The sequence below is a fragment of the Acipenser ruthenus genome, chromosome 23, assembly GCF_902713425.1.
Source record: "Acipenser ruthenus chromosome 23, fAciRut3.2 maternal haplotype, whole genome shotgun sequence".
Taxonomy (NCBI): domain Eukaryota; kingdom Metazoa; phylum Chordata; class Actinopteri; order Acipenseriformes; family Acipenseridae; genus Acipenser; species Acipenser ruthenus.
Window position 1 is genome coordinate 2290046 of NC_081211.1, and position 25571 is coordinate 2315616.

The 25571-nt window shown below is 39.0% G+C and overlaps 1 protein-coding gene across 1 annotated transcript; it reads left to right on the forward strand.

Moving 5' to 3' along the window:
- Nucleotides 1-274: 274 nt before the first annotated feature.
- Nucleotides 275-25066, forward strand: LOC117412734 (fibronectin type III domain-containing protein 5-like). Its single transcript, XM_034021285.3, has 6 exons — nt 275-1244; nt 16132-16247; nt 16949-17141; nt 20874-20963; nt 21963-22127; nt 23729-25066. The coding sequence occupies exons 1-5, from the start codon at nt 1175-1177 to the stop codon at nt 22103-22105; spliced, it is 612 nt and encodes a 203-aa protein (XP_033877176.1). The 5' UTR covers nt 275-1174; the 3' UTR covers nt 22106-22127; nt 23729-25066.
- The last annotated feature ends 505 nt before the right edge of the window (nt 25067-25571 follow it).

Here is a 25571-nt window from a genome sequence, read left to right on the forward strand (position 1 = left end):
CTGTGGTAGAGAATTCTGTATAATACACACCTGTGGTATTTAAGACCTAGAGCACTTAGCTGCTAATTTGTTGTCTGTAAAAAAAAGGGGGGGGGGGGTTGGTGAAAATTTTAAGGAGCCAAACTACTGGGAGAATCTGTAGTCCAGACTGCAAGTTCACAGGAGAAATCAGGGGCTCCAGAATGTTGCATGTCTTTAAGGAATGTCAAATGTCCTAGATGAAGGGAAGACACGTGTTGCAGAGGACTGTGCTATAGCATGCCAGACAAATAACCCGCATAAACCAGAACAGTGCTCAAAGAGTTACGTTGGATTGATTTTCACAAGCAGCGAGGGTGTGTCCCTTTTCAGTGCCACATCCTAAAAAAAACTAACCTTGCGTTTTTAAATTACAAAAAAAAAAAAAAAAAAAAAAAATCTGTATCAATAAAAATAGTTTTGTATATAAAAAAAACATTTCAGGGGCCTTAAAAATCATTAACAGACAAGTAAACTCACAGGACTGAATTGCACTCAGCTGAATACACATACACCCCGGATGCATGATTATACTGGTCGGTAAAGTGTTAAGACGGTTGCGAGGGAAAACTCTTGAAGTCTGCAGCAAGGTAATTTCATTCTTCAAGCCGCTTCTTGCTCAGAGTACTGAGTGAATGGACAGGATCTGCACGTCTGTCAGTGCGAGCACGTTTCACTCTGCAGTAGCTTAGCTCTTCAGAGCAGTTCCCGAAATAGGCTTCGCACAGCTGTGTCTATCTTGAGACGGGGTAGTGACTAGAAATAGCGTCGGGGATCTCTTAACCTGGTGGATTTAAACAGGATTGCGGTGTCTGCTCTCCGTGTGGTACCACCTTTTTCTCAAACCTGACAGTTTACCGGATTAATGTCGATCTCATTAAATCAAATAGACTATGCATCTGGCGGACGCCGCGCTATAGAACTGTCCAAGGTGCTGAAATGCTAAAACCGCCGGTTTCTGCGGCAGACAGTTCTGACTGGTGTACTGTGTTGCTGTTTTGAAATGCAAAGCAGATAGACGGGGCATGGACAATCGAACTGGAATGTAAAATACATTATTACATAAATGCACTAATAAATAAATAAATAAATAAATATATCTCGGAGTAAATGGGATTTCACGTTTTTGAAGCAGCATGTAAAAATTGTCTCAAGAATGGAGCATTTTTCTTTGTCGGCTGTGCTTCTAATTCTCAGCTGTGGTAGTGTTTGCTTGGTGGAAGCGGGTAAGTTTAAATTTGATTTAATATTTTTACACGAATTTTTTTTTTTTGTTTAGATTTAGACGAATCATTATTAACCTGATTTATTATTTTTTTTATTATTTTCATTATTAACCTTGGGGTGATGCAAAGTATAACAGTGCCTGTATAAATATTACTTTTGAAAAAATTATTATATGTGTTGCAATATTTAAACCTATAAATTATTAAAATGCATATATATAGGCAGTAGATTGATTATTTTATCCATGAAATGTTTGGATGTATCCCCAATTTGAGCAGAAATCTTATAATTCAAGGGTACATTGAGCAACAGTGCCTGAGACATCAATTGTGGCTGTTTGTTAGCTAAATAAACCTGATCAAAAAGAACCTGGCTGCCGATAATATCATGATATACATAGCCGTTACATCATCGAAGGTAGCTCTTTACATTCCTGACAAGTTCTTTTCACTTATTTTATTGCCCTGGTCGTGAGGTCACGATCTCATTGGATCTGCAATAAACCGGTGTTATGTCATGATGAGGTTTTGAAGCGCTCCCTCAATGAAGTGACAATACCTACAGAAAATTAATGAAAATCAAGATTTTCTATCTTATTTGGTATTTAGTTGTCTAAACGCAACTCAAGTACAGCAGCTATGTTAAAACCTCACTCCCCTCTCTGTTAGAATACGGCGTTTAGTGTGTAGGTTTAGACGCTGGCACTGCATTCTCTGGTTTGTATTGTATGTCATTTTTTCGATAGTCTCTTTAGAGAGGTAGATCTATGGGTGCAAGGAGCATGTAGCCTACTGTGCAGAAAAGTCATGCGGACTTACTTATGTAGATTGAGTAGTGCGCATCGCAGATGACACAGAGGAAAAATCATAATAATAAAATATACTGTATACTCTGTGGCATAGCATAGTATTGTAGCTATATAACAGCTCTCTTAGGATAAGTGAAGTGTTATATTTGGGACTGTTTAATTTCTATCTATTAGTTAATCTATATCGAGATCAATCGTTTTTTTTCAGTAGGTCGTGAATGTTAACAGCAGGCTACATGGGCTTTAATTAGAAAAGCATGACACGTTTATTTATTTACATTAATAATTAACGTATTGTCTAATCTGAGAATATCGTGTTGCATTGATGGTGTTGACAAGCAAGGTTAAGCTGCCCAAGTTGGTTTGAGATGCGGGGGTCCCATAGGAATGTAAGAGACTACTCGCTGTTTCATTAACTGCAAGGGGCTTATGCATACAAAAGCACGACGCACACCTTATCTCTAATACAGTATGACAATTTCAGCTTGCTCTGTATTCCCTGTGCTGTTAATTGATCATTAGTGAGCGGCCCATGCCATACTGAAAAATCAAGTGCCGCTTTCTAACATTACACTGTGCTGGAATAGTGGGCTCCTGTCTAGGATCTCTATACAGTATACAATCATAGTGTAGAGTGTACAGTAGATGTTTTCTTCAGTATTGCTTTGGAAAACGTGTGTTTAGATTCTGAATAATGTGTTCTAAATAGAACCCTTTAATCCAACAGAACCATAAAATGAGTTTCAACTTTCGAAGCTTTAGATTATAAACTACTTGCATGAGGTTTTAAACGTTCCAACTAGCTAGACACGGCGTGTTCTATCCCCATACTGTTGATTGGCGTTTACCAATATTAATGATTAGCCTAATCATGATTCAGACACGTAGGATCTGGTGTATTCAGTTGGAATCTCAAATGGTTGCCTACTGTTTGAAGCATGGATGTAAACATTCTACAGGGGCAAGGTTAGGATATATTAAACAGTTTTTCTCCTGTGGGTTTCCATTAGCATTTTCATATATATATATATATATATATATATATATATATATATATATATATATATATATATATATATATATATATATATATATATATATATATTACATTTTGTTCAATGCAATAAGTGGTTCAAGAACCCCTGACTGTTTTCTGTAAGGCTTCAATTAACCTACTGCTGCAGTATCAGGTCCATGTGCTAGACATAGCCCCACGGTAAGAGATTACCTGCAAGTAAGGTTTGGCCACAAACGCTTTAAAATATTGAATTAGAAGTAAAAGGGATGCAAACGAATTGCAGTAACATGCTGAACCTGGTTGTTCCTGAGGTTGATAATTTGATAAAGGGAACCAAGGTGAAAAGTGGAAGTAAAAAAAATAGAATGAACTCCTAATTATTGTGTTCACATTCTACTGACCTTGTCCTGAAGAAGGTGTCAGTCTTGTGATCTTGTGATGCAGCTTACTGAGCACATTCACACACTGAAAACAGTTTATACTAATGCTCCTTTCAACAATCTAAGCAGCATCAATCGGATGATGGTTGACCCTGTCTCCGAGATCTCTCAGCAAATAAATACAGTCCACCGCGTAGACGAGGCACTCTTTGCCTATATTAATTTACTGTACCACGCTGTCCATATGTGTCCAACAGGAGATATGTAATCCTTAATTATTGCAGCTTTTAAATTCCCCAGGGTATAAAGACTGACTTGCAGCAACTACAGGTGTTTTGTAATTACTTCACATGTTGTTTCAATGCGCCTGCTGATGATTATATGTTGATTAACTTGGTGTTTAATAGCCATGGGTAGAACCTGCATCATGAATCAATTCTATTGGAAATCAGATCAGTGGCCAATTGAAATGCCCAGAACTTTCTATATAAAATATGTTCCTGTGTTTTGGAAAACTGTAAATCCGTGCGGTAAAGAGGGATAAAGTGGAGGTGCATGTGTTTACATAGATCTTACTACCTTCCTGGCAGGTCTGACCTCGAGAGAGGATAAGTCATCCTATACTGGAAGGGGATAGTAGATTGTTACATCATAAACTATGTATTAAATGACATCACAAGCACATTAATAGATTTAAATAGAAATAAGCGAGTGTAGTTACATCAAAAACCTATAAGTATCTCTACTGTTTGTTTTCAAACACACTTTCCCTTGACAAAGGCCTGTTAAACATACAGAAACATTGGGAAGTTGGATTTTAAAAAAAAATAATAATAATTTTAGTCGTTGCCAATTAGTTTTTTTTTATTATTTATTATTATTTTCTCCCCAGTTTGAAATGCCCAATTATTTTTAGGCTCAGCTCACCGCTACCACCCCTGCGCTGACTCGGGAGGGGCGAAGATGAACACACGCTGTCCTCCGAAGCGTGTGCCGTCAGCCGCCCGCTTCTTTACACTCTGCAGATTCACCGTGCAGCCGCTTCAGAGCTACAGTGTCGGAGGACAATGCAGCTCTGGGCAGCTTACAGGCAAGCCCCCAGGCGCCCGGCCAGACTACAGGGGTCGCTGGTGCGCGGTGAGCCGAGGACACCCTGGCCGATCTAACCCTCCCTCCTGACGCTCGGCCAATTGAGCGCCACCCCCTGGGAGCTCTCGTCCACGGTCGGCTGTGGAATAACCTGGATTCGAACTCGCGACATCCAGGCTATAGAGCGCATCCTCCACTCTAGCAAGTGCTTTTACTGGATGCGCCACTCGGGAGCCCCCAGAAGTTCGATCTTTTGAGCAAAAACTTTCTTTTCTATATATAAAATAAATATGACACTGCAATAACGAATGGGTTTGGGAATTAGGATTCTTGAATCACCATCTACAGCTTGACCAGGCTTTAATTGTGACAAATCTCAGCTTGAACTTTAGGGGATTTTATTGCTGTCAAGGCTCAGAAGTGACAGGACATCTTATGTGGAAACCTACGTGCTTGACTGCGTTTTTAAAACATCAGCAGCATTGCATTATAGAAGCAGTTAAAAAGAAAACACCATGTAGTATTACAGTATATGGTACAGTATTGTTTTCTGCCTAGGGCTTCTCCAGGACCATATTTCATTAAGGATTAACTATGATTCCTTTTGAGATTACTGTAGATTCACTGTAATGTATTGCTAGCTTTATTTAAGTACAGTAAAAACGGTATGTCCTTCACAGTGTTTTATAGTGTCAAAGAGACACTTTTCATTGCTGCTCTGGGTAAAGCGTTCACTGCAGAACCAATATAAGCGGTGTAGACAATGCCTGTGTAGACAATAAGGACATCATCAAGATGACATTAAAAAACAGCAGAATGCAGCACACTCACAAGGACACACAGGGCCAGGTGATTTCCTTTGCTCACTGTAGATCAGGATTCTGGTTCCTTTACATTTCACTATTCTGCAGTGACCCTATAGAACCATAAGATAAGGACTATTGAAAACAGAAATCACATTGCCCTCGGTATGCCTGTCGCACTGATTACAGTGCTCTCGATGTCCTCTGCAATAGACATTAAGGGCATCGTATGATTTTCCTCCATGTTGCAGCAGTCTGCTGTAGGAAGCAACGTGCATTTCCAGCGTGGATTGCTAATGAATTGCTTTAGATTAGAAAAAAGAAAAAAAAGAGCCAAGCGCGGACCCATTTCAATCAGCCATGCAGTACAGGCTTTGACAATCATGTAATGCAATGATTGCTGGTTGCTATTCTAAGCTTCGTTTTGATTTTTGGGTCCTTCAGTTACTGGTCTGAAAGCCTGTAATTTTGAAATCCAGACTGCAAAAAAACCAAATGTATAAAAGCTGGTTCTGTGTCCCACAGTCATTCAGTTTTTTTTAACAAAAAAGAAATGTAATGATAAACTGATAACTCACTGTTTTAATAATTAGCTACAACGTTTCAGCTTCCGCCTTCTTCAGAGAGCATGGTAGAAATAGCCAGGCAGACTGATCTTGTTGAAGTTTGAGAGGTTGAAAGTTGCACAGTGACTTAGATGAATGTTCTAAGAACACTATGACACAGACAGTTCTGAGGTGGAGTTCCAATCCTAAAAGGTTGAGTCCATGTGGGGAAATAAAGTCTAAGTCATGTTAGGATTGTACACTTTTCTATTGGAAGCATCGTCATATCAAAATGGCTATAGTTTTGAATTCTCTGTACTCAGTCTTGAAATGAAATACAATTCCTTGTTGACTAGAGGAACTGGCATGGACTTTATTCTAGTCTAATATATGTGAAACTTTACTGTGTTGATTGCTTAGTTGTGTAAATAAATGTTGGGCACAGCCAGCGTTTCAGCTGCATCTCTCTGTTTCTGTGTGTGTGTGGGTGGTTCTCATATCCTTTTACATGTACTCTTCTGTAAACTTCAGTGGCAGACCTTGTTGGCGTTCCAGTTGTTTTACATTCACGTAAACAGGCATGCTCGTTTTACTGCCTGTAGCTGTCGGGTCTTGTGAATTTCACCTGCAAGCTGTGCTGTACTTCAAAGATGTAAAGCAATTTATTACCCCCAGTGCATTAACAGTGGATTCCAGGGGGCCAGTTATAGATTGCAACTGATGGTAACAGATTAATCTCCATACCCAGTGAGTGGGAACAGCAAAAATCGAAATACATGGACTATGAATGATACCGTTCAAACCAGACAAGTTACTGACTGTACTTAAAGGTCAATTGCTGTCAGAAGTAATCAGTCCAGTACATTTTCAGTTATAATGTGCTTTCATATGACATGATTAATTTTTTTATTTTTTTTTACATTAATGAAAACCCGAAGCTCAGTTTTAGACTAACGACGTTTGACAAAGTGGCTTCGTTTTCAGGTGACAGTTCATTCAGAGAGAAGGAGAGAGAGAGAGAGAGAGAGAGAGAGAGAGAGAGAGAGAGAGAGAGAGAGAGAGAGGAGCTCACTGTTAATGGATTGAGATGCCAATCCCTTACAATGCTACAGCGGGTCCGATTGGCTAGGCCCATGAGACCAAGCTGTCAAACTCCTGGGTGTAGTGAAATGGTAAGCTTAGGGATCAGATGAGAGCCCTGGGTCTGATTGGTGCATTGGAAGAGTGCAGCAGGGGTACTTGCTTAGTGCTCTGTTTGTAATGAGATCTGTCCAATGCAACTGCCTTTAATGAATGTCACTTAATAAACTCCTGTCCATTTAGATTGATCTGGACTGGTCAGTACAATAGTGCTATAGTGGGATACACTATGATACTGCTCCCAGTAAGGACAGAGGAGAAGGGTAGAAGAGAAAACTATAATGTTTCATAAAACCAGTTCAGAATGAGCTAAATATATATCACATGGTGGCCTGCAATCCTGTCAGTGAATCCTATCTGTGCTGTACTGGGAATAGCTGTGTAGTCTGAGCCTACCTTAGCACCTCTGTACCAGAGTAGCAGGCTGACTAACAGGGCTGCATACATTCACAGTAATAAAACAAAATGATTGTCACCCACCTTGTGTGTCCCTCATACAAACCCAGGGGGCAGTGAAGTGTTGTGCTGATAAGTGTTGAAATGATTACAGGCTGTGTAGGGGTGGCCACAGACACAGGCTCCATTTTTAACATTATCACAGTGGGAATGATAGGGATACATGAGAAGAGATTGTAAAGTGGGCCAAGGCCACTGCATCGTGAGAATACAATGCAAACTGCCTGGGAAAGAAATGCACATGGGATGTGGATGAAAGCAAATGTAAACTCATCACTTAAATAAAAGAGTTGAAACAGAAGACCTTTTCGAGCATGCGGTGGTAAAGGATTCTCATGGTATTTTAAGCTTATACTCATCCAGTCCATATGGTTACTGAGGGAAATGTATTTCTAACCACATTAAAGTATACAGTCTATTAGGAGTGTCTATCAGAAGGGTTTTGATGGGTTTTTTTTTAATTTTTTTAAAATGTGGTCTCCATGATGAAACCACTCCTTGGGATGAATGCTAGGTTGAGTAAGCAGTTAGAGGAAACAGCAAACCATTTTAAATACAATTTGAATTGAATTTTATTTTTACATTTCCTTCCTTTCTCTCTCTCTCTCTCTCTCTGTGCTTTATATACATACATTTATACTTGTTACATGATTTGAATGTAAGAAAAAAAAATCAATTCAAATGACATTTAAAGCTTTTTACTCTGTAATGCAATAAAACATTAGTTGTCAGCCACATCACTTTAGAGCCAGGTTTAATCACTCTGTGTCCAAGTGATGTTACAATCAAACATCACTTTAGAACCAGGTTTAATCACTCTGTGCCCAAGTGATGTTACAATCAAACATTGCTTTAGAACCAGGTTTAATCACTCTGTGCCCAAGTGATGTTACAATCAAACATTGCTTTAGAACCAGGTTTAATCACTATGTGCCCAAGTGATGTTACAATCACCGCATGGAAGTCTGGGGAGCAATCCAAGCTGAGAGAAGGTCAAAGGTAAATCTGTACAAGTCACTCTAAATTGTAGAATATTTTAATAGGATCTAATCAAACTACTGACCTTGATGTTATAATCTGTGGTTTCAGTTGCCATAAGGCGTAAGGTTTAGTCTTTAAGTCGAGTTTTCATAGGCTTAGTTAGAATTGATATACTGTACAGTATGGAGGATGAGTTAATATAGGCAATGAAAGTGTATGCAACTTTAGCATTGCAGCAATATGAATAACTACACAGAAACTCATTTATATTCGTATCATTTCATTCCAGATCTGCTTTAAATGATAATGCACACTTTCAAATGTCAGCTCAGGTTTCATGTGATTAAGAAAAATGTATCATTCTACAGCAATACCTAATTGGCATCTTGACATCCACATTACTTCCAGAAATAAAACACAATTTTGAATACCGGTTAATACGCTAATAAGGGCTATGCAATTACCAACAAGCTAATTCTTGATGAATACTGATAAATCAGCAGTAAAAATATAAAAGGTAGTGATATCATTTTGAAGGAAGTGGAGCACCTCTTACAATACAAGTCCTGCTCATTGCACTGTACTGAATACTACACAACACAACAGCATGTTTGTCCTTTCATCACTACAATGATGTCTATTTTTTTTTTTCATATACAGTATATATGAAGAGGGACATGGCAACAAAAGATTCTAAATTAAAAACACACAAGCAGTCATTCATAGAGTCAAGTAACTAAATACACTGTGCAGTATTTAATACTCAAGTAACTGTTGATACATATCATAAAACATCAATATACTGTATACTTGATAGGTAAAATGACAAAGGGAGGTTGCCCAGAGGTTTTATTTAACCATGAATAACTAACTTTTCAACTGTTATATTTAAAAAGAGAGAGCGATGGTTATTATCCTGTGAAATAAATAAATGAGGAGCCATTCGTTTCTCCTTCCAGTCCTGGTTCAAGTGACAGGAAAGGACTACATTATGTAGTAAGCCATTTTCCCAGCGTTGAATGTACAGTAGATACCCACCACCTTGATTCAGTGATGCAAGGAACTAAATATGAAATGTTCTTCCCCCTTACAGCTCAGTAACGCTAGGTCGAGGAAGAAAAGAATACGGTTTAACGAAGCAACTGAATAATTATAGGGAAAATTATTGTGTTGGAGCTGTGTTTTACAAAAAGGTATAGCCACAAACAGTCTGAGATTGTATCTGTCAAGCTTCACTGTCTTGTAGGTTCTGCGCTGAAACGTATTATTCCCCCAGAGCTTCTAAAAAGTGACTCTTGTCAGTGTCTGCCACCGCTATAGAGCAGCAATATCTGGCATTTCTAACAGAAGAATAAAAACGTTAACTTTCTAGTAGATCGTTCCTGCATTATTAATGAAGTCATAACAAGTCTCTCTTCACACCTCTAACTCTGCCATGAATATTGAAGTCTGCTCCGTTGTTGCCAAATGAGAAGGATTATGTCTTGTCGCTTAAGGAGCTTCTGGAGAGAACGTTCTGTTGACAGCTGTGGTTGTAAACAGACCTGTGGAGGTTGGTTTGAGACCAGATATCCCAGGCGGTCCTACAGAGGGATCTTAAAATTCAGTCGTCCAAAAAGTCTGCTTCTGCAAATGTGTGGTTCAGCATGGCAATACATTTCACCCTCTCACAGTGCCAGTTCCCTGTGCTTATACAGGGAGAGAATGGTAGTCTGTATTTCACTGCACAGGTGTTGTAGTCAGCTCCAAGGTACAACATAGCTAATGACTGGTCTGAAACCTAATTTGAATCTTATTTGATGCACAGTCCAGTGGAGGTGCAATCCATGTCCTTATCAAATATCAATCTAGCATTGAGAACTCTTTGGTATTCAGAAGCAAAAAACAAGAACAATGTGTAGACTTTTCACACAATACAACTGAAACACGCCTGTACATATTATTATATTATTTACTATATAGATTGAGAAAATGGTAGTCTTAAAAAGCTTCTTTTTTATTTTTCCATTAGCTTATTCCATGTGTTTCCGAGTAGCTGGACTCCGGTGAAATTAATTAACACTTAATTGAAGCTTGCACAAAAAAAAGACATTAATCCATCAATTGTTATAGTGGAGTGAATGCATTTTTAAGCTGACAATTTAAAAGAAATGCAAGCTCAAATAATGCTTTACATCCCTCAATACAATTATTTTACTTGATTTCATTGAGGGTATTCCAAGCTAATTGGAAGATCTGTTTGGAGGCTATTCTACTCCAGGACACACAATAGAAGAAAAAGGCTATTTTTGATGTTGCAGTGAGAGTATTGATAAACACAGTCATGCACCAACACCAATGATGAAAGTTAATCTGTCATGTTGGATCAATACAACTAATACCAGGTTCCCCTGAGGTAAAAACTGCAGCAAAACTAGCAAACCAAAGCCTTTTCTCCAGCCAAAATAAATGAGATCTGTTATTGCAGCATGGGTTATTATAGTGTGCTTTCAACTGTTAATATTCAGAACAGAACATTACCCTCCCCTTTATACCTTGAGAGTCTGTCTGCAATTACAGCTGGAAAAATTCTAATTAGCAATCATGTTCCTCTAATGGCACGCAGGCGCAAACTACATTTAAAACAATATTGCATTCATTACAAGAGGGCTCAGATTCCAGCACAGACAAAACAAAATTACCATATGGCAAAACATAAAATATGCATTTTCTAGGAAGCCGCTGTACAGTTATTTTGACTGCATCCACACTTTGAATAATGGCACCGGTTGTATTATATAATAATATACCAATCGCCCGGTTTAAATATGTCCCTGTGTTTGCAAAACACAGCTAACACATATAGATTATACTGAATACCATGCCTCTGGACCTGAATGGTAAAAACAGATCCCAGGGATCTGGGACAGATGGTAACAGATGGTAACAGATTTGCAGTGACTGATTAGTCTGTAACCAAATGCTGCATTGTTAATAATGTAGCAAATTAATGCTTTGTGTGTGGTGCCAAGTCGAGAACCTGTTAACTCTACATCACTCTAAAGATAACAACACCCTTGAATAGAGGTCTGTAAGAGCCCACACATAGCTGTAGTTTTCTATAGGATTTTATTTACTTATAAGGGTACAATGTGGACTAGGGTCATTATAATCACTCTCTGGGGTGCAATTTTTCAGACAGGTGGACATCTGCAAAATTGAATTCAAATGAGGTGGGAAAAATATATATACCAGTGGCATTGCAGCACCTGACACTTAAATCACAGATCTCCAGCCTTGTCATCGTTCATCTCACTAAAGCGCTAAAATATTGCACCACAACCAAGATGGTTAAAGACAAATAAGGCCTAATGTCTTCTGTGAACAAATGGGATTATGTGTGCCTGGAGTGAATCTGTTTTCTTACAGTTGCATTGCAGTGCCATTAAACAGCAATAAAAAGCAATCAGAAAGGTGCTCCATTGCTCTGCTGAACGTGCGCGGGCAGCATGCTCTGCTGTGTCCTCTGTGGCGTTTCAGGGTAAGGAATTCTCTTGGCAGCAGGACACTCACTCAAAGACTACCAATGGAAAAATAATGCAGTGTTGAAGTGTCAAGGAACCCTGCATCAGTCTCCTCCCCATTATGATTCTGAAAATAGGTGGATCTGCATGCGAGTGTGCTGACAATGCTCATTCAGGAGCTTGTTTCAGGACACTATAATTAAAGAATATGTTAACACAGCTTCTCAAGCGAGTTTGCACAAATCCTGGTCAAGCTAGCGAGGCAGTGACAACCTAGAGAGTTTGGCCTTGACTACAGATAAGCAAGCTGATGCAAACACACTATTCACAGTGTTCCCTTCTAAACCTTGGATTTGCCAGTCAACAAGAGTCCCGCACATAGCTGGTGAAGGATGTGATTAACTTATGTCAACACTGAATTGCAGAGAGCTGTAGTGATACGACACAATTCCTATCCCTACCCCATCTGCATTTCGCCCACTCTACCTCTCTGCTAGGATAGTTATTTGACAGCCTTTCCTTCTGGCTACATGTTTGTTTTCTGCGTTTCTGTTAACCCAACATCCCAGTCCTAATTCAGACCGATTTGATCTTGGTCTGCTGCCAATGGAAACGAGTGGGGCTGATTTCAGAATGCTTTCAACTCAGTCCCAGTGCAGATGAAGACAAAGCATTATTGAATTCAGTTCAAATACAGTACAAATAAATAAATAAATAAACAAACAAACAAACAAATAAATAAATAAATAAGTAATTATTAATAATAATAATAATAATAATAACAATAATAATAATAATAATAATAATAATAATAATAATAATAATAATAATAATTGTTCTTATTTTACTCTGTATACAGTATACACACATACATACAGTGGTGGTATTTATTATTGTCAATATTTTATCTGTTTCTGTTGTTTATTGCTAAGGAATACTGTGTTCTTAGACATCGGTCTCATTTGGACCTGTTCCAGGACAGATGACTTTGCTGCATGGTGTAGGAGGGAGGGAGAGAGAGAGAGAGAGAGAGAGAGAGAGAGAGAGAGAGAGAGAGAGAAAGAGAGAGAGAGAGAGAGAGAGAGAGAGAGAGAGAGAGCTAGCTTCTGATCTTACGGAGCCAAATGCCTGATAAAAAATTAAACAGGTTTACTGTATCACATGGGATCCCATATGAAAATGTTATAGCACAGTCCCATTGCAGTTATGAAACAGGCAGACGTAGCCCTAATCATCTGGTAGAAGATTAACAATTGATGAGCAATGTGCTGATTAAAGAAACGTTCACAGAAATGAAAGGCGAATCTGCTATAGTAGTAAGATACTGCAGAGTTTAACAATAACTTTTTCAGTAGTTTTTCTGCAGACTGTAGTAATTTACTATAGTTTTACTATGTTATTTTTTGTCCATGAAAGCCTGCAATACAGACATGGAGCATAGCATCTCTGATAACTGTAATGCTGGTACTTAATAATAACTTGTTAGCCAAAGGAGTTACAGCTGTTCAGATAGGACCTCCGGTTTATAAAGGTTTATATATCCTCTTGTAAAATCACATTAACAGCTGACACCACATGGCAGTTGTACACTTCAGAATCAAGCAATGCTGATCCCTGGCTTCTCTCTGAAGATGATTTATTATCATCAGCAGCAGGGGAAAGGGAGATTAAAATAAACACTAAGCGTGATAGTAAGAAGTTTTCAAGGGCTTCTTAACTTCAAGGCAGCTGAAACTGAAAGAGATGGAAAATTACTGGAATCTTAAAAAAAGATACCAGGTTTGCTGTGTAAAGGTTGCATGAATAACTGAAATGTTTATTTAGCCCTGGTGTGCTCTATCCTGTACTCTATCTATCTATAGAAATACCAAAAGAAACAAAAAATTCAATTGCATTTTAGTAAACTAAATGCAGCTCTATTGAGTGTTTAATTGTTATGGATAACTACCTGTCTATAAATATATATGTTTCTGCAATCAAACAGTGAGTAAGTCTCGGATCTGGATTCTTGTCTTTTAGTGTGCACGTCCATTGAGACTTTTCTTTGCCTACTGTTGTGTAATAAAAAAATAATAATGTCTGCAATTGTCAATAAAAAGTGTTATCCTTGGGGTTACAGAAGGGGATAAAGTACTTCTTTGAACCAGTCTGTAATTGCCCAAGGTGTTAATGAAGAGTGGTTTATGTGATATTTATGTGGCGCACACCTCTTAGGTATAACAGAGGCTGAAGATGTTATTTATATGACTCTACTACACTGTGGTGCTCTGGGTAGAGCTGGAGCTCGGTGTGCTGTTGTGGTAAGCAGGTTTTTAAGCAGGCTGACAGTGCATGTGTCTGTAACTTATAATACTCAAGGGGGGTGTAAACTAACTGGTGCACAAGAGCTGCTGTCTGCTCAAGAGCAGAGCTGTGCACAGGATAAAATGGGGAGCGATGCAGTGTACAGACACCAGTGAATGAAATGAATATTTTAGCGTACAATGTATTTCCCATCTCCAAGTGTAATTCACATCGAAATGTAAATATGTTAATCGGATTAATAAAGAGATTCTGCTGCTTTCATCTCTGAATCTTTATTCAGAATGTGAGATTCTGTATGCTTTCAGGCTATTTATGAAAAGCCCCTTTCATTGGTGGATTTTCTAGAAAAATCAGATGTATAGCCTCAATCTTTCAGGCTTTAGAGTGTAAATATATCCCACAATGGAACTTCACTCAAGCCCGCAGAGCGCTGGAGCATGACGCATTTCTGCATGCATTGAGAAATTAGCAAAGTTTCACAGTTCTGTGGAAAGTTTTAGGTTTTCATTTTAAAGTGTAGCATGCAAAACATTCAGCCTTTCAGATGTGGCAGTTCTCTGCAGCAATCATCTTCCCCAGTCCTCTGCAGCCATCATCTTCCCCAATCCTCTTCAGCCATCATCTTCCACAGTCAGTCAGCAGTAACCAGGGATTGTGAGCCGATTAGCAATAGTCAGGAGCAAGTTCGTCATTATTGTCTTGTTAATGCTTGACGAAAAGAGTCATGTTGCTGTTACATATCAATGAAGATTTTGATTATTTTGAATTACTTTAAGGTCTCAGGGAAGTTACTAGACATCCTAGACTGTGCATAAACGCATGTTCCACAAGGATATAAGGGTGAGTAGTAGGGAGGCTGACTTCAGAAGAGGATTCACGGTAAAATGACTTAAGAAAAAAGAATCTAAAGCAAAAGCAGATGGAGTTTCTTTAACTTCCTGAGGGTGAGATTCAGCAGAGCATTTCGTATATTTAAATGGGATGCATCTCAAAGGCAATCAGAACGCTACTGTTTTCTTCAGCGGAGCACCGTTGCGTGTAATGCAAAAACAACTTTCTGCAATATGCAAATGGTGACCCTCATTAGAAATGATCATTTTGCGAAACCCGATGGAGCTGATTGCAGTTTCCATCAAGGGAAATGAGCTGTGCATTAGAAAATTAATAAAAAGTAAAAAAAATAAAGTGTTTGTGTGGTACAAAAAAAAAACAAACTATCAAATCCCAAAGACAGGATCGATACATCAGGGTTAAAATAAACAACAATTGCATCTTATGTTACTATAGAAGTGTGAGAGATTGGCACCAGGACAAGCAGTTTTCTTCAAGAGCAGAAAATAAGTCAATTTCATTTCAGCAAGTCATCTCATTAACTAGTTAGGAGGCAGTGAAGTCCAGTGCTTGTAACCAGAAGGTCACCAGTTCAAATCCCACCTCTGCCATTCACTGACTTACTGTGTGACCTTGAGCAAGTCACTTAACCTCCTTGTGCTCTGTCTTTCAGGTGAGACGTTGTTGTGAGTGACTCTGTAGCCGATGCATAGTTCACACAGCCTAGTCTCTGTAAGTCACCTTGGATGAAGGTGTAATTTATTCTGTTAGCATACCCCAGATTCCCAGGCTCAATACAGATCTGGGAGTCCTATCCTTTGAGCTTTTCAATAGTAAAAAAAAAAAAAAAAAAAAACTATCACTTCTTACCGTCTGGCAGTAATTATAAGAATCGCTTTCGCCGAGAGTTAGCGAAAAAAAACCCGAGCTTCCGAGCCACTTTGGTCATCAAAGCTGCTTTCTATTCAGAAACCAGAAAATGTGTTTATTTATTTTTTTTGTTGATTTTTCTTTCTCGCTCGTTTCAGACAGCCCGACGGCTCCCGTCAATGTCACGATCAAACATCTGAAGGCAAACTCTGCCGAGGTGTCATGGGACACTCTGGACGCGGACATTGTCATCGGCTTCGCAATCTCACAGCAGGTCAGTGCAATCAGTGCCTTCACGTTGAAAGCCAGTGGGAGCTAGATTCTCAACACCTCTCCTATTGTTAGTAATTAGAGACTGACAGGGCAGGGACAGTGGTTTCAGCTTTAACACTGACTTCTCATCGGTGATAAGGTTCCTGATGTCTCATTGTTAGCGCGTGTGCTCTCCCAGGAAGGCAGTTTATATAACAATGGACTGGAGTTTTGGCTACAGTACTGTATGTTCAGGTAACAGCTTGGGTATTGTGTTGTTTATTAAAAGTTCTATTACAAGGCTGCTCTTTTGCTTGTTTGTTTAGATCACATGTGCAATACATTCCATATATTAACTGTTGCAAGAAGCAAGCTCAAGCAAGCTCAAGCCTCGCAGAACTGTACTGTACACACACACATAATTAATGCACACATGTGGTATTTATCGGTACCCATATTTGTTCTTCTCAGACATCTGATAAGAATGATGGAAATGTTGATAAGGGTTTTAGTGCCTGTACTTTCTGTAAATTAAAATTTGAGCTTACACTAAAAGATCTAGATTGCCAACCCCCCCTCCCATTCAATGCATAACAATGTTACGATTCCAGCACCCCCCTAGTGTTAACCCTCATTCTTGGTGTAGCCCCAATCAGGAGCTTGTGATGTCGCCATGCCCTTGGCATTATTAACGCTCCTGCTCTGCGCCTCCTCTGTCTCTAGAAGAAGGACATGCTGCGCTTCATTCAGGAGGTGAACACCACCACACGGTCCTGCACTCTGTGGGATCTGGAGCAGGACACTGAGTACCTCGTCCATGTCCAGTCCATCAGTCTGAGAGGGACCAGCCCGGCCAGCGACCCCGTGCTCTTCAGGACGCTGAAGGAAGCAGAGAAGCAGCAATCCAAGAGCAAAGGTACAGAATATACATGTGTAGCAGTGGCTTTGCGTATTACATTTAAACTTTGTTCAGAACCTGTTTAGCCTCTTGGTCATTGGATATGGTAATTGAGCCCCCACCAGTTTTCAATTTCTGGTAATAGACCAAGGTAAAGCTCCATTGGTGACGCAAAGGGGTTTAACGTTCTGTGCAATCCTTACATGTTAGCAACTTCATGCTCTTTCAAGGTTTCTACCATTGGTTTGCTTGATCTGCCCGCTCCTCTCAAAGGTGATGTCAGATAAGCTTCTAAGTGATGTCATGATAGCCTTCTGAACATTATTATCGTTATCACACTGGTCACAAGGTCAGCATTCGAAGTTGTGCTGGTACCGAATGCTAGAACGGCATTAGTATTTAAATGTGCTAGTTATTTTAAACAGCGGTACTGCAATCCAGTGACCAATGCATGCAGCCCTATTGTGATAGACTCCATTCCTAGCTGCTTCCCTGGGAAACGTTCTTTATACAAACTAGGACATTTTGTCCCAGTTTTACTTCAGCAATGACATTTATATATATATAAATGTCAATTAATTTATATATATATAAAAATCAATTAACTAAAAAATCTCCTGGATCTCCTCACTCCCCCACCCCATGCGCAACACCACCAAAGAACGTGTTTTTTACAAAGGCTTTCCAGCATGAACCTTCACAGTGAGATACTGAGGTTGTTGAAGTAGGTCATGTTTGCAAAATACATGTATAATTAAATATACATCAATGAACATCAACAGTCATTTCGTTTAAGTATTTTATAAGGTTGTACTGTGTTTTTTTTGTTAGTTTTTTTTTTCAGTTTGATGAAGGCACTAGCCAAAACATTTAATTCCTAATGCTTAACGTGACCTATAGATTGTACGCATAATACTGTGCATAAATGTATATGGTTTCAAAGAAACTGCTAGATATTCTTAAAGGAAGAACAGTCTAGCATAACAAAGACATAATTAAATGAGTTTTAATGTGGCAGCAGTAGACATGCTATAATAAACAGCGTCACGTTCGGTATTACACTATTACTTTATGAAATTACAAGATGTAAATATTTAATTTATCGCTAGGTTGTTGTCAAAAGACAGAGAATTAAGCTTAAGAAATGAAATCAGAGTCTTGTAACTAAATGGATAATTAGCCCACAGGAGAGAAGTTGGAATTTAAATGCATAAATGTAAGCCTAGCAATAGAGATTCTGAGAATATAACCCTTCAGGAGAGTATTTTGAGTTTTCAAATGCACGATGTTGTCTGCAGGCTGAAAATATGTATCTGAGGCAGGAAAGTGTTACATTATAAAGTTTCCGTCCACAGAGTTTCTCAACTGCTCTTCAGGGTATTAAGCAATAGGCATTTGGCCAATGATACCCGAAACAATAAATAAAAATGAGGCAATGCTGCCATCTGATCCCTTGAAGGGTTCCAGGGATTGAAATCACTGGCAACCCTGCTGAGGACTGGTTTTTAATTCATTCCGGGCCGTGTTGTAATCCAGGATTAAACCGTCTTTCTGGAGTTCAGTCAAAAGCTACATCCTGAGATTCAACAATTTTAATCTGTTATTTTTTTTTTTACAGCTGACTGCTTTCCACTGAGTACAAGGGGTCCGTAACAGCAGCTCACATCACAATGAATCATCTTGCAAGGCTGCTGTCTCACACACACACACACACACGCGCACACACACACACACACCAAAGGCCTGGCAATGTAAGGAACATGTTCCAGGGTTTGCTCTATGTATCATCTGATGAGAAAATGTCTATATTAACACTTATTAAAGGAGTGCTAAATGCTTAGTGTCCATCACCAGCATTAATTTAATCTTGTTATCACTCGAGTTGAACAAATGAAGCTATAATTACATTCTAATTCAACATAAAGTTCAGTGGGGTACAGTTATTATTTTGCTACAGGGCATGTATAATTGGTGGAAGTGCTTTACTAGTACAGTACTTTAATTACACAGATACAACGCACACCATACTGTCAGCTTAGCCCTTCATTATCTGTATTACCTGTTAACTGGAAGACTGTGCTGACCCTGCTTTACACTCAGTATTGTTCAGAAACACACCTGTTGGGGGTTAATGAGCCTCTATTGCTGTTACAATAATGTACTGCTGAATTCAAAATGGTATTCAGACGGAATGCATTATGAATTTCCAGCCATTATTTGAATGTGTTTCCAAACTGGTTGTGGTAAATGCCAGCTGAGTTGAGTTTTGACAGATTCAATAGAGGTGTGGCTCTGTTATGAGTTAATGCCGTATTCATTCCTGAGCTTACCTGGGATGGAATTTTCTCAGGTGTCTCTTCAGTAGCCTTTACATCTGCGGATGAGAAACATCTGGCTTTGAAGCCGGTTTTGAAATGTTAATATTGTAGCATGCATGGGGGAAGGCAGCAGCAGGGCTGGTAGGTGACGTAAGACATAATCCCGATATACGCTCCTTGCAAAGGAGCCAGCTCTTTTGTACAGCGGTATTGGCGCTATGCTTTAGTGCGAGAGGTCCCAGGTTCGCGCCCGCCCTCCGCCTGTGTGTGGATTGCCTCGCCCTGTGTGATGCGCCTGCCTGTGGTAACCAGGATCGCTACCATATGAAGGAGTTTCTCCTGGGCAAATGCGAAGGAGAGATAGAAACAGAGAGGCTGGGGACAGAGGTTCGAGATACAGTCAAAGTGGGGATAAAGATTTACACATTAAGTACAGTGTAACTCTGTATAACAACATTGTAATGATGTGTAATTGCACATGTATTTACTAAGTAACTACTATGTAAATACACAGTACCAATAGACTGGTAAAACATGACCAAGTATGCAAAATGAAACCCTATCGATTCTTGTCTTTAGTTTATTTCTTCCATAAACCACATTTACATGCAACCTGTTCTCTGTAGTTTAATTAGGAGTACATCGCTTTTAAAAAGCCTTGTTAATTTGCATGTACCCTTTCTTGCATGATGTGTCTGCAATGAAATTCCCAAGTATAAGCATACACTGGTTTCTTTAGATGATGGAGAATTTGTCCCGTTACATTAGCAAGGGCTTCATATGATATCATTTTTCAATTCTAATTATAGGCATTCTTCTCTTACCATGTAACTGATGACCGTTTTAGACTTCCCAGTCTTTAATTGGGGTGGGAATTGACTTGGTTTCCAGGATTTTAAGAGGAAACAATGATCAGAAAGAGGAGTAGTTTATATACAAATTAACCACTACAGTGCAGTAACGTCACTCATATTACTGACTTCATATAAACGTGGGTAACACTTTTAAAATATAATGCACAAAGTGTTACGGAACAGAGCATTCACAAGCAGCACACCAGACATTATCAAATACATTCTTTATTAATATTGTCTAATAGATTGGTCGCCTATTCGACTCTTTTAGTCCTTCTACCCCTGTTCTGATCTATGTGTTCTGGAAATCATTTGATGTTACTGGGCACTCACAGGGTATATTGATCATTATACCAGCAAAGAGTGTTATCAATAAAGAAGCATGCAGGTCACTACACCTGCATCCACACCCCCTAAATAATGAGCATTCCCCTGGCTTCGGAAATGCGCTTGTGAATGAAGCTAATGGTAACCACATGCTGTCAACGTGATTTAGGAAAGAGGCGTCTCGCTCCTGGGTTCGTGGGGTCTGCTGTCAAGCAGCACTGCATTGCCGTTGGTGTTTTTTTATTCCGCAGATGAGGTGACGATGCTGGAGGTTGGAAACAGCACACAGCTGCGAGCGGGAGAAATGATTATCATCGTAGTGGTTTTAATCATGTGGGCAGGTGGGTGTCTGTGTGCGTCTCGTTGGTACTGTGTGACTAATCATTGAAATGGATAAATCATTCATGTTGCCAGGTCACACCGAGTGTGGACCTGTTTTGTAATACACCCACACAAGTAATGCACGAGGATGGGCTCAACAGGATTTAATGAATGTATAAAGGCTAGTTAGAAGTATGTCCTATAGCATCCTTTGGAATCAGGGCTCTAATTATGGTACAATTGGTAAGAAAATGATTGTAGATGCATGTTAAGGGTTTATTACAAACAGTCAACAATACACGATAAATAGATGCATCTGTAAAAGAAACAATATTAGACAGTTTAAAAACGATATAATAACAGGGTATTACAACGTAGTTTGATGTAACTAAGGTATCTGTAATAAACTAAAACATTATAAGAACAAGCATAACACTAGTACTGTGTAATTAAAATGTTATAATAAACTGTTCTTGCTTGTTAATAACCATAAAAATTGTTATACATTTTTTATCAATTGATTAAACTAAAGTATGGCCACTGTTATAATATCCTTCTCTAGTCACATAAAAAGCATGCAATTTTCAACTCAATGGGGTCTATTTAATTGATCTAAACAATGGGGTCTCTAAACACTGGTGTCCTTTAAAACACTAAGTAAAACACCCTCCCTGGCATTCACCTATTTTTACATGCAGAAGCAGAATTGTCAGATGCTTGATTTGAATGACCTTGTTACACAAATGCGAATTATCTCTGTGGTGTTTACATTTACTACAGTTTTAATCAATTGATCAGACCCGAGTGTCTATATAGAATAAACCAGAGTAGAATCCAGTTGCTTAAATTGCTTTGGTTGTGCTTTATAAGCTGCGGCACACACCCTTTTATTTTAGGAGCTAAGACAAGTCTTCAAATAGCCAAGAACAAGAGACTGTGTGGTATAAAAAAAACAACTTGAATTTCTTGAAGGTTCGAGACCTTAAAGTAAACGGATGTGTTTTAATTGTCTTTGGCAGGTGTGATTGTCCTGTTCTGCAGGCAATATGACATCATCAAAGACAATGAACCAAACAACAACAAGGATAAAGTCAAGAACTCAGAGTCCGAGTGCAGCACACCAGAGCATCCGACTGGGGGGCTGCTGAGGAGCAAGGTATAGGCTACCCCACGCTTCAGGGCAGGTGAATCTTTCATTTATTCTATGTATCTAAAAACCATACTTTGTAAATCCACAGTATTTGGAAACCCATTTATTTAATGCTTTTATTTAGATAAGGACTCTTTGAAACCTCAACCAGCTTTGGGGAAACAACCTTTGAAAATCTTTTTTTTTTTTTTTTTGGCTAAATCTTCCAGCCGTCGCCATCCGATTATTTCTTCCGATATGAAGCTTGCTATTAAACGGGTCTGATTTCTACAAATAAAATGATGGTTTGACTTTGAAAGGCATGTAGCATTTATAGTCCATTTGAGGATAGAAATGAAATACAAAGTCAGACCAAGAACTGACTTCAGAGTGATTTAAAGCTTCATAAAAAAGTTGGAAATCTGAAAAACTCCAACTCTGAGGCATATTATAAAAACTTATTGCCAACTTCTCAATTCACATTTATCCAGCTGCTTTTAAATGGGCTGGCTAACTAGAATACCAGCACTACAAAAAAAAATAAAAACTGAGAATGACTTGATTCTAATGTTGAAGTGTTCCATCCTCTCTCGTTTCTGCAAATACGCACAGCCGAAATGATCTATTCATTACCTTTGCAGCGAGCTGCCTGTACCTGTTGTAATAAATTGGTGTCATGAAGGAAGCAAAGCTCAATATTTGGAGTCTGCAATTGTTCTGTTGAACAACTACAGATCCCATGGGTCAGCGAATAAAATGGAAAGTAATAAGGAGATATTAAAATGTAATAATTGCAAAGACTTAAGTTTCTTTTTGAAAGCCTCTTACAAGTTTCCAGACTAAATACACATTTGTCCCATTATTTCGGATTTTCAAATGCTAGACTCAACCCACAGCTGTGTATTGGAGGATATGTTAGCTGGGAATAATCTTTCTTTGCATATTCTGCTGAAGATCTCTCAGAGCTTCACAGAATGAGTCCCAATAGGGTTACACTCTAGGACCCACTTGTCTGCTTGACTGTAGGAATATGGAGCTTTCCTAGCGGGTAGAATGTGCCTATCATTCCAGACAGACAGGCAGTCTGATCTAGGGCATTTATTCTGGATATGCAATGAGGCCCATTCTAACTAACAGAAATCTGTTTTGTGCATATATGTATACAATTTATGAATGAAGGGACCCTTTACTGCATTTTTTTATGTCAGCTTCTGGTAAATAAATAAGATTTGCAGCTGGCACTTCAATCACTCTTTGAAGTTACTGTACTAATGCCTCCTCTGATCACAATCTAGTTATATTAACAATGCCTACTACGTCATTTGCTTGGTAATTCAGCCTGTAGAGAATAATAGATGACAGGATCTATGAATGTGAATTAGCAAGGAGCATATTTTCAAGGTAGACTTTATGAAAATGTATACAGTGATAGAGCTTCAGTATGTTTAAATCTTAACCACAATTCAAAAGAGCTAGGCTTGTCTGCATTCCTAGTTTTAGAGCCTTTAACCTCACTGACAGGGGACAGGACAGAATCTGCAACGGTGGTGCATCACTCAACACTACATAGCCAGAATGCCATGCTTGTAATGTGTATATTATAAGTTCTTTGTACAGTAGACTTATAGTTTTAACCAGCTTTGTTTCCCTTTCCAGTTCCCTTAAAACAATAAGCCATCCGTGAACATCATCAAAGCCTAACAAGAAGGTGTTTGCCCAGCAGGCACAGCAGCAGAACAGAGACAGAGAAGCTTCGCCCTGGGAATTGCCCTGTCCAGAAGTTTACAAGAGAAGGAAGCAGCAGGAAGGGTGTAGCGGGTGGAGCAGAGACGTCTACATTGGTGTGACCCCTTAATAGTTTTAATTAAGTCCCGCTTTAATCAAGAGGAAATCAAAAGCCTACATGAACTCGCATTCAGTACACCTCATAGTGTGTGGAACAAAAACTGCCAACATTCATCATTAGCATTGCTATTCAAAACACTATACTTGATTATTTATTGTCTAATTCTAACAGTATCATGATTGCTAAGCTCCAGACAAGCAAGGGATTCTGAGAAGACCACTTGACAAGTCTGCTTCTGATGCTTATGAAGAGAACAAAGCCTCTTAACAAGTCTGCTTCTGATTGGTTCTGATGCTTGCGAAGAGAACATTTTCTGGACGCCTAGTTAATCGATAGCAACCGCAGCTGTCAGGACCTTCAGGGTACTAACACAGTTTGAGAAAACCTGCTTTCACTTGGGCTTGCTTTTTATATCCTACAGGACTCTCCGGATTCATACTTTTACACATTTTGTTATAAGCATTATTAATCAGTGTTTTTGTGGGGGTTTTTTTTTAAATTGCATTTCAAAGAAATCTTTCAAGTATTTGTCAGTATGTTTTTTTTTTATCTGTAAAAAAAATGAAAAAAAAAACTCTCCAGCACTTAAGAGTTAATTCTCTTGAAAAGCACAGACATTGACAGTATTTGCAGCCTGTTATCCTTAAACCTCATTGTTATTACCATTATTAATATTACTATTTTAAAAAAAGATGCCTGATGGTTTGATGAAAATCTTGATTTTAAAAATCCTGGATGATCATTTGCGGTCTCTCGTCATCATTTTTGAACAGCGTTTAGCTAAATATTACAACAAGGTGCCTTGATTTTTCAGGCATCTAGGTTCTACTCTTCTGTCTTTAAGCAGGTTGAGATTCGTAATACTGGTAACATGAGTAAGTCTGCTTCATTTGGCCTCAGCACACTGCACTCAGGTGTCTGCAGGCCACTGTTTTCTTTGAGGTTTCCTCTGGGGAAACCTGTACGTTTGATTTCACTTCTAAGACTGAATAAAAAGCCCTTGCTGTTCTACATGTCTGCAATAAGTGGTAATTTCTGCAGGAATTCTGAGAATAGGTTTTACCCAATATACAGTAACCCTCAGGCTAATGACCTAAAGCATGGACTACAGGAAACTGTTTAAATTAAAAAAAAAAAAAAAAACTAAATGCACAGGACTTAGCTACATAATCCCCCTTTCGATTTTTCACGACACTTGTTTTTAATTATTATTCCTCGTTTGGCTTTGTACTTCTGTTTTCACTATCTTAAAGTCCTACTCTGCTGTGCTGACATTCTTTGGTCGTGATGGTGGTGCGTCCCGCCTCCCCCCCTCTCCCTGTGAGATGGAATGATCCAACACGCCTTCTAAATAGTTTTTAGAACAGGGGTGGCCAAAGTTGGCCCTTCCAGTCTTGGCTTTTATTCCAGCCCTGTTCTAAATTGTTTAATTAAACCAATTAAGCCTCCATGGAACCTGAAGTAGTTCATGATCTCATTTTACCTGTTAAGCCTGGTGTGGAATGGCTCTCCACAACCGTGTTTGAACACCCCTGATATAGAGGAAAGGGTGGAAGGGTGCAGACAGACCCCTTACTATCGGAGCAGCGCTGGCTAGTTTTCAAGTAATACATAATGTCAGTTGCCACTTTCCAGCCGGGACACATGCTTGGA

What these genes read in the sequence shown, in the direction of transcription:
- LOC117412734 (XM_034021285.3), top strand. Translation starts at nt 1,175, where the DNA reads ATGGAGCATTTTTCTTTGTCGGCTGTGCTTCTAATTCTCAGCTGTGGT. An exon ending in TGTTTGCTTGGTGGAAGCGG is followed by an intron (nt 1,245 to 16,131) that starts GTAAGTTTAAAT and finishes CGCTCGTTTCAG; the next exon opens with ACAGCCCGACGGCTCCCGTC. An exon ending in GGTTTTAATCATGTGGGCAG is followed by an intron (nt 20,964 to 21,962) that starts GTGGGTGTCTGT and finishes TGTCTTTGGCAG; the next exon opens with GTGTGATTGTCCTGTTCTGC.